This window comes from Fundulus heteroclitus, chromosome 18, assembly GCF_011125445.2.
Source record: "Fundulus heteroclitus isolate FHET01 chromosome 18, MU-UCD_Fhet_4.1, whole genome shotgun sequence".
NCBI lineage: Eukaryota > Metazoa > Chordata > Actinopteri > Cyprinodontiformes > Fundulidae > Fundulus > Fundulus heteroclitus.
Window position 1 is genome coordinate 23,196,612 of NC_046378.1, and position 10,357 is coordinate 23,206,968.

General features: G+C 40.7%; 1 protein-coding gene across 1 annotated transcript in view; it reads right to left on the reverse strand.

The window, feature by feature from the left end:
- itpkcb (inositol-trisphosphate 3-kinase Cb) overlaps window positions 1–9,981 on the reverse strand; it is a 29,085-nt gene extending 19,104 nt beyond the window's left edge. Inside the window, 3 exon segments of the mRNA XM_012881211.3 lie at window positions 1,325–2,245; window positions 2,247–2,590; window positions 9,789–9,981. Coding sequence (XP_012736665.2) covers window positions 1,325–2,245; window positions 2,247–2,417 — 1,092 coding nt within the window. The 5' untranslated portion in view covers window positions 2,418–2,590; window positions 9,789–9,981.
- Window positions 9,982–10,357: the final 376 nt, after the last annotated feature.

Sequence of the window (10,357 nt, forward strand, 5' to 3'; positions counted from 1 at the left end):
GTTACCCGCTTCTATTCAATGTGTGCGGTATCCAGCGGAGAGCGGATATAATTAACTGGGCCGTGCTATCAGTGAAGATTTCAGCTAATTAAAAGGCAAACAATCGTCATAAGGCTTGTTGAGAAATTCCGTCAAAGCAAGAATTTACATCGGAAACAAGCTTTTGCTACCTTACTAACACCGCTAACGCTAAATGCTAACCTGCAATCAAGATGAACTTTAAACCTTTATGCAGTTGTCGCAAAAAGGCAAAATCTTAGCAGATGTTGGCCAGTAAGAATGTGACATGTAGGCACCTTAACGGAGTTGATTTCAAAAGTCTTATTACTGTTTTGAACATGTGTTTTTTACTTTAATCACAAACTAATTCTTATTTGTGCTTTTTAAACACAGAGGATAAACCAGGTGAGCAAAACTATTGTAATGATTAGTTAGAATTGAACTAATTTAGTCTAAAGTTAAAATCTACCAAAATGAATCGTAACAAAATGGTTAGGACAACTTTAATGGTTGAATTCCAACAGTTTGTTTTATGAAGGCAGGTTCTGGAAACCGCATGTGGCTCTTAATAATTTTGGCTAAAAGATGGTAAAGAATTGCGCAATGTTTTAACATGCTAGCAGCTTCCCTTAGGCATTTTAATGCAATATGTGGATAATACGACACTAATAGTGTAAGGAATACGCCATTTTCTGAAATAATTTGCCACAAAGTTGAAAATGACATGCTTTTTGGACATAATTGTCTGCAAACTTTGAATGTCTGGTTGAAGAGCATGCAATAAACCTAAAAATAAAATAAAGAAAAGGCTATGTCGAAGAGTCATATTGCTTTGGTGGGTTTAATCAAATTTAAAATCAGTTGGACCAAAGGTAAACATGTTCCTTACGGTCATAAAGGTTGCTGGACGTTGACATGAATCATTTGTTGAACCCTGACTAAGAAAGGTGCGCCCACTGACGAGTTGGGTTTTGTTGTTATTGGGTAAACGCTCCAAAGGTTTGGAAACCTGCTGTGATTACAGTGCCAGCAAACATTAGTGCACACCGCTGCATTATGCACAGTATTCTGTTTGCACTTGCTTTCTTTAAAAAAAAGGACAGATTGCCAAAGCTACACACTATTAACGCAGGCTCTCAGCAGTAATGGAAAGTTGTGCAACCTGGTGATTTGGCAGCTGAGACAGTAAGACCTGTTTCTAACATGTTTTATGAAAAGGAGAAAGGCAATCGTTTGAAACAATATCCCCCCCCCCCACCCCCCATATTTGCAGAGCTGCAGAGCGCAGAGGGACCATGTGTTGTGCTAAGGCAGGGACACTTACCCCTGGGCCATCAGCGCTGCACAGGGACCGGGCCGGGGACAGGCTGGACTCGATGTCGCTGCCGGTGAAGTCGTCCTCGGACTCCTCAAAGGACGAGGCGGAGGACAGGCCTATGGACGAGGAGCTGGACAGCTTCCTGGGGGAGCGCATCAGAGCAGGGGACCCACCGCAGCCGCTGTCCGAGCAGGGGGACTCGTCGTCGGCCTGAGGATCCAGACAGGAGGTCTGGTGGGTCGGCGGGCCCCTGGTCGGGCTCGGGTCTCTAGTTATGATCAGTTTCGGTATCGTTCCGGGAAAGCTTTGCGCTGGGGGGCTTCGGTGGCTCTGACCTGGGCGCGGTGCGCTTTCAGACTTATCCAGACAGCCGCTGTTCTGCTCGCCGGGGGTGGATTCAGTTTTAGTCATTTCACCATTAACGCGATCGCTCAGCGTCCCGCCGGTCAGCTCCCGATCCGGGGGCGAAGTCCGCTCAGAGTCCGGGTCGGAGGTGAGACGGGGCTTCAGACTCGGAGCGCTCCTGAACCCAGAAACCACGCCGTTCTGATCGCTTCCCCCCACTGGCTGATCTTCCATGGCCCTGGCTGGGGGGTCCGAGGCATTGTCTTCCCGCACGCCGGCTCCGGGCTCCTCGCAGCCCCCGCCGCTAACTTCACGGCTCCGTGTTTCCGAGCCTGGCGCGTCGGCTGCACCAGCCGTCGCCTCTCGGTTCACGGTGAGCTGGACCCCTTCGACATGATCGCTGGGGCCGGATAAAGGCTCGAAACAACCCGTGGCTGCGCGATATCCCCCGGTTGCCGAAACAGCCTCGTCTCTGGGCAACTTTCCTGCTCTGTGGCCGCGGCGCGCTGCCGGGTCGGCGGTCTCGGTTCCGTAACCTAAATCCTCCTCCGTTTGGCTGGAGTATCGCTTTCTCCTTCCTAAAGCAGGACAGCACTTTGTTTTTCATCGGATTCCTGCTCAGCTGCTCGCTCCCTGGCTTCCCTTTGCTCCTGAATCTGGAGATACTGAGGCGGTGAGGCGTGCCGTTCGGTTTCCACGTCGCCCCGCCTGGCGTGGCGGCGCTGTGCGAGAGATCAGAGCGCGTTTGGCCCATCCCGCATGCCGTAGTGGTAGCGGCGGCCCAGACACACCCTCAATGTGAAATCAAAAATATACAACTCAGACCACAGTACTTATGTAGGCCATTAATCACCAACTCCACGTACGAAGATTGGAAAATCCCGAATTAAATCCACACCCTTTCATCCACCCTGGGACTGGTCACGTCTGCAAAGAAAAATACAAAACATTAATATCAAAGAGGCTGATACTGGATCATATGTGTCAAATAATTTCACCTGGAAATAAACACATTTATTTACCAAGATTATGTATGTGGGTTCAACTCAGCTGAGAATTTATGCCCCCCAATTTATGTGGAAACCTATGAAACTGTAGGCAAAAAAATAAATAAATATGCTAAAATGTCTTATTTTAAATATTTTTAGACATTGCTCAGAAAAACAAATCTTCAGTGAATGTTGTCTTTATAGTTGTTAGAACGAATGTTGGTTAACTGACATGTGTTTATCCTTCATTACAAGAAACAATAGTTTGCCTTGAAACACATTTAGACTGCATAGTTTGTTAAACTCTATTAGATTATACTAGAAAAGTTCATTATTTCAGTAATTCAATAAAAAAAAAATCCCTGCTAAAAAATCCCTGCTGGTATATTATATATTCATTACACGTGCACACAGGGATATGTTTCAAGTATTTGCAGTTTGTTTCCAATGATTATGGCTCACATCTAAAAATAAATAAATGCCCCAGTTTCTCAGATTATTAGAATATTGCATAATAAAAGAATGAATGTTTGGATTTTTCATTATCTACATAATTATGGATAAGACTAAATACTTTCTTAGTACAGAAAGTCACTGACAGAGACAACAGGGGGTAAAGCCATAAGAGCGTGGCATCTCACAGTGCTGCATTCCAGAATATCAGTGGAAAGTTGAGCAGAAGGGGGGGGGGGGGGGGATAGCAAAAGCAACAGAAAAGCTCATTTACTATTTTTTTTTTATATCACAGCACAGACTGGAACTGCAGCCACCCCAAACAGATGTGTCCAGGACATGAGCTACAGCTGTCACATTCCTTGTGTTAAGCAATTCCTGGTCCAGTGACAATATCAGAGCCATCTAACTTGGGGTAAGGAGAAAAATTACTGGACTGTAGCTCCGTGGTCTAGAGCTTTGTTTAAGATGAGAGTACATTTCATTTGGAAATCACGGTCCCAGAGGATGGATAAAGAGTGTAGAGGCCCATAGTGCAAGTTGTTGAGCTCTAATGTGAAGTCAGTGCAGGAGAACAGGAGAACTTAAAACACTTCATGCTTCCTTCTGCTGCCAAGCTTCGTTTTGGTTCTGATTTTGTTAGCAGGACTTGGCACCTGAACACCAAAAGCAGCAATACCTGCTTTATTGACCATGGCATCACGGTGCTTACTAGTTTTGACAAACTGGCCTGAAATTAACTACATACAAAATGTAAGGAGTGTTTTATCGAGAAGAAGAGAAGATACACCAGTGTAAACAATGCAGACAAGCTGAAGGCTACTATTAAAGCAACCTGGCGTTCCTCAACACCTCAGCATAGCGGCAGGTTGGAGGTTCTCCTCCAGGCCACACTGCACTGATGCAGTAATTCAAGCAAAAACAAGCCCCAAACAAGCACTGAGTGCACATATGTTTCAATAGGCCAACATTTATTTTCTACAAATCATCCTTTATGAATTATATTCAAATATTTTTTTCTTCAAATGCTAAAAAAAATAAATAAATAAATAAAAAATATCCTGAAATATATCTCTTTATGTGTAATGAATATATAATAATAATAATAATAATAATAATAATAATAATAATAATAATAATAATAATAATAATAATAATAATAATAATAATAATAATAAATCAACTTACATCTTTTGATTTGAATTAATTCAATAATCCAATTTATTGATAACGCTGAACTGGGCTTACAAACAGTTTCCTCATTGCAAATTTAAAGACCTGAAGCAACATTTGGGACTTAAACTGCACAATATAATTAACTCAGATAACATTAAATATATTCACAACAAAACAAAGTTTGATCAGATAAACTTTGAAAATAAACACCAGAATTACCGCCTCAGTTTAAGCCAAACTTGTTTACTACTGCCCTCCTGTGTCAACATACAAGCCACAGTCCTTCTTGCCATTTATAGCGTGTGGTTTCTTTGTTGTTGTGTTGTTGTTTTTTTTAAAAGGTCCCCAAACCATGCACTGTGCTAATGTGTAAAACAAAAAAACAAAAAAAACAAACAAATCTGAACCCTTCATTTAAATAGCAACTTTTCTATATTTTCCAATTAGATTTACACCATTTGATTTCGAAGACATACATTTTAACAGACAAAATGCATTGAACACTTTCAAAGCACAGGGACTACAATATAAAGTCAAGTCAATAATTATTATTATTAAAGTTAATTGGCCTGTTTGGGGTTAAAAGAGAGCGCAGTGACTCACCATAGAAGAACGGTCCGACCTATATTTACCATTCATTAACTGTTAGGCCTCACCTGAGAAACCTGTCTACAAGCACCACTGTTTTGTTAGGCTCTGTAGATAGTAAAAATGTCAAGAAGATGACCACTGTGAAAATTAAACAGCTACGGGCAAACCCCAGAGCACAGTCGGCCCATCTCTGTACGCCACAAGATTATATTGAGCTGTGGATCAGTGAGCAATGAGTCCCGACCCAGGAACGCGTCTTAGCCCAAGTAGCTCTGACATTATTGTCTGTGCAGGAGAAGCCTGGTACAAGATGCTTTGTGTCTATGGAAAATGGTGTACAAAAAAGAAAACAAATCAGCACTGAGCATTGAAAGAAAGAAAAATACGGATCAACCTGTAGCTTTGACTGAGTGATAGTTGCCAGATTAGATTAAGTGTAGAGTGGAACCTCACATTGGTAGCTGCATTTCTATTTTTCCTTGTACTGTATTATTGAGGATGACGCACATAAATGCACTTTGCTCCCTGGATTTTAAGTTGAAGGTTTTATGTTAACAAGTAAAATAAAAAGCTCCAACCTTTTACTCCTTTTTAATTGGGTTTGTTTAATTAAGTATTTATTCTGTATGCAGCGCCTTATCTGTGTCGACTCATTATCCTACAACTTTTTTGACTTTCAGGTTTCCATCCAAACTATCTTGACTTTGATTCTATAATCTTCACTTAAAATTTACAAAGTTTTAGTATTTTGTGATTATGTGAACTGTACAAATTTTCTACTTGACAGGTTAAGCTTCATTTAGCGAACATATTGTAACTTTATTTGCAGAATAATTACCAAATTTATGAATACCTTTACATAACATCTTCTGCAATCCATTTTTAAAACTTTTCAAAAGATACCATACAATAGAAAACAAAAGACTAAATATTAAAGTGTTAATGACAAATGACTTTATCCTGAAATTTAGTGCAATTTACTGTTATTTTCAAGCTGTATGCAAACGAAATTTTGTTCTGTACACACTTTGTGCATACAAAATGACAAATAAAGTTGTCTAAGTCTAAAACATTTGAAAAAAAAAAGTGAACAATTAACTTTTAATGTGAAGTTAAAAGTAGAATTTTCTCAAACCATTCTAAACTTTTTTTGGCCCCATCAGGTATCACTGAAAAGCACTTTACCTCTCAGATAACAGCAATGTCCAACATTCAGATGCCGAAATATGAATTTTATTTTATTTTTTAACTCTACTACTTCTTTGGATAAGGATATTAATCATATTAAAGGCAGATAAAAATTGTTGGTGACTTGCAAAGTTTAGATTTCTTGAACTTTTTCTGTTTGTGCCACATTTCAACCACAAACTTTAGACAGACCAACACTAAAAGTAGCACACAATTGTAAAGTGGAGAGAAGACAATCTCATGATTTAAAAAAATAAATAAATGTGAGAAATCCCTTTTATTGTGATACCCCTATAAGGTCATCCACTTTGTAAAGAAAGTTTAATTGTAATTTATTCTTCACATAAATAGAGCTGTTCTGAGAAGGCTTGTTAGAGAACAGCAGGTCAGGAACAATGTGCGGAGGAGTTTAAAATCAGGGTTAGGTTATGATACAATATCACAAGCTTTGAACATCATAGCATAGTGACAAGTGAAAACTCATTGTATAAACTTATTCTACAAGACATCTCGTTTGAAGTTTGGTGCAAGCCATGTAACGTAGAAGAAGTTTGAAATGGACTTTCATTCACTCTGCTAGATTAATTCTCGCTCTATTCATGCGTTCACAAACACACGAGAATCCTTCTGGTACCGCTCCGGCTTCAACCGTTTGTGTCCTAACCAAAAACGTTTCCGGCCAATCGTGTTGCAGTATTGTGGTTTAAGGCGAGACATACCAGCTGCGATGAAAGCAAGAGCTGACGAGCCCACGGCTGAACCAAAATAAACATGGCAGCGCAGGAGGATGCACACGTGTAGCTGCTGTTGTTTGGAATCCACGATTTCTTCTTTGAAACAAGAACAGGAAGAAGTGCTTTGACTAGCTTACCTTCTTGTGGTTTCTCATGATGTGTGCTACTTAAGTTTTTATTTTATACCACGATTGGGTGAGGCGACACCTAGTGCCCGCCTACCAAAGGTTGGTTTTAGCCAATCAGCTCGTCAGGTTCTGCTGAATGTCCCGCCTTTCCCCAAACGGATTCAATGGGAGCCGACCCAAATTCATAATGTGCAGAACGTAGAATACAACACATGATCAATCTGGCTGGCCAGGTTAGACCTTTATGGTCTACATGTCAAAGGCTGTGTGGTGGAAAATTAGCATAGCACATCTGCCTAAACACACCAATCCCACGGGGAAACATTGTGGCGGCAGAATCATACTGTGGGGACACTATTCACTTTAGCAGAGACAGGATAGCTGGTGAGAGTTGAAAGGAAAACGATCGGAGCTTATCACAGGGCACCCCTGGATGCAAACCCGCTGGAAGCTGGAAGATTTGAGCCTGTGGTGAAGGTTCACCTTCCTGCAGGACAACAACCCTAAATGTACAGCCAGAGAAATGATTTGGGTCACAAATATAAAACTCAATTTCTCGAAGGCCACTTTCCTGACACTATTAGATGTGCCTCTGGTTTAGCACATTGAGCCAAATAATTAAGTCATCGGCAGCACTCTGACCACATGCTGATGAGGTAATTCAGTCATTCAACGAAGGCAAGGCAGGTTTATTTGTATAGCACGTTTCAGTAATAAGACAATTCAAAGTGCTGTACGTGAACAGAACAAAGAAAACATTACAGAAAACCTACAGAACATGTAGGTGTGCGGGACCAGGGACACAGCTAAAGGTTGCTGAACGCCGGCTCCAGATGACTTCTGTTTGACACCTCTGGTTTGGACCAGAGAATGACCCAGTCAAAGTCCAGACCTAAGTACAATTGCAAACTTGAGGCAAGACTTGGAAAGTGATTGTCCACATACATCCTGCTTGCAATCTCAGCAAGGTTGGGTTAATTCACAAGGAGCAATAGGCAAGAAAACAAGTAGCCCCTTTATCAATGCAAAAGAGGTTAAAAATAAATAAAACTGGACTTCTATTCTGACGCTAAAGACGTTTGGTCTTCAGTTTTTAACCTTTTTTGGATTGATCATGACCTGGATGACTGAGAATCTTCACCAACATCTAGCCCCTATGTGTGTAAAGCTTATAGAAAAATATCCCAAAAGACTTGCAGCTGCTATTGTTTTTCAAGGTGGTTAACGAAAATATTGACTCATGGGGTGCTGAATTAAAATGCCCGCCACACTTTTCAGATTTTTAAAAATTTGTAAAACTTTTGAATCTCATCTGTATTTTTCCTACAATTTTACAAGTATGTTTCACTTTTTGTTGGTCTACCACATAAAAATCCCCCCCAGAAATACACTGAAATCTGTGTTTGTAATGTGGTGAACTGTTAAAATGTTCCAAGAGGTATAAATACTTTGGCTAGCACCAACATGCCATTATACAGTTTTTTGTATAATGCTCTAGGTTCACTCATTTTCCATCTCCTCAAGGAGAAACAATTGAATTTAAAGACACACAGTGAACACAAAATTTGTAAATGATTTTCAACTCTTAGGTTCTCTCTGCATTGCTATTTTTTTTTTATCTTTATTGTCAACTACAATTTGCATTGTTATCGAAATTACAGTTCCAGTACAACCGTCCATCGGGGAATGGTTGACTTAGGCCTTGTGTTGCCAAAGAACGCAGCCGCTAGGCGCATTCTTCCAGACTGCTAAGAACCCGGCTGTGACACGGTTTTCATAGGGCGCTGCCTTTTTCATGGTATGTAATATTCTACACAAAATAAAATGTTCTCATTTGCAAGACTATAAGTCAGAATCAGCTATAATCGCTAATTTGGTCCATACAACGAGGAGTATGTCTCCGTTTCCGCTTTACAGACTTTTAGCACAGAAAAATGTGAAGTGACAAATCCAACAATGCTAAACTAAAAAGACCAGTTTTGCTGTATGAACTGTTTTACGTATAAAACCGGCCGATGATTGTCATTTTGCTGTAATTCAAATCGACAGCAGCTCAGTCACCCTGCTGTCAGCAGGAAAGCTCACAGAAAGGAAATGGGACAGGAAGTGTAACAATGGAAATACCAACTCACCGTGAAGTATGCACAAATACACTCAATCTTGTGTAATATTCCAAATTATTAATAATCTGACAAAATGACTCACACCTCTGAAGAAATTCACCTTGCTTAGACGAAGTAGCAGAAGAAACCACTCAATAAAGCCAAATAATAAAAGTTTAAAAACAAATTATCTTCCATTATCTTCCCCACTCTTCTCACCTTTTAAATTCACAACAGACTGATGATGGCTGGCAGAGCGCCAGTCAACTTGCCCATCTAGTTTCATACTCCTAAGTCTAGCTGACATGGACCGAATGTACTCATAGAGCCATCCACACCCACTAAAAACGGTGACACACACTTTATGGGAAGTTGGTCATTTCAAAATGAACCCATAGAACACACTGAGAAACAAAACGATCCACGCAGACAGAACAGTAAAAGGGAAGTTGAGTGCTTTTATTGACGCTCGTCTATTTACTTATGTATTTGTTCAATCAGCCACTCCTCTATTGTAAAGGCCTACAGAGTGAGGCATTTGTTTAAACACCGTGTTTGCATTGAATGATGAATTTATTGTGGTGCACTTAACTAAAACGCCCGTATTGTTTCACAGGAAAGATGTGGTGGCGTGGAAAATAACACCTTTGTTGTTTAACATTAAAATAATAACTGGTTATCGATTGTAGATGTGTATCTACCAGATTACAGACATTAAGGATCTATAAAAAAGACACAGTGAAGGTGAATTTCTGGAAGCTTACCCGGACAGGTTCTCCTATGTTGGCTCCGCGAAGCAGCTGTTTAAAGAGCTGCCGCTGAACGTGGAGCTTCCACTCACAACGATGTCGCGATGATGCGTTTGCGGCTTCTCTGTTGTGCGATTCTTCACGGTGAGAAATGCTGATGACTGTAGCAACAACAGCATGCGGTTATAAGGAGGGAGAGAGAGAGAGAGAAAAGCACAGAGGAAGTGTTAAAGCAAAACGGGGCAGGCCTGTCTGACACTGCATCTGCAGTTGACTGACGTTCAGGCTCTTTTATCTGGAGTCAGGAATTAGCTTAACGTTCCGTTAATGATCCTTAACGGCCAGCTGCAACGGTCGTTATGAATTTAATACATGTGAAGTCAACGAAACGGAAGACAACTAAGAAATATATTAAAGTCTAAAAAGCAAACTGACACCCTTTACTGTTAAAGGTAAATTATTTAAAAGCCTTTAGGAGTCACTAGAAGTAGCTTATCCGCGTGTGGATTCTGCCGCGTTTAAGTGTCGCCCGTTCGTTACTGGGGTATCTTTACGCTAATTTAGAAATTACGGCTCAAAGCACC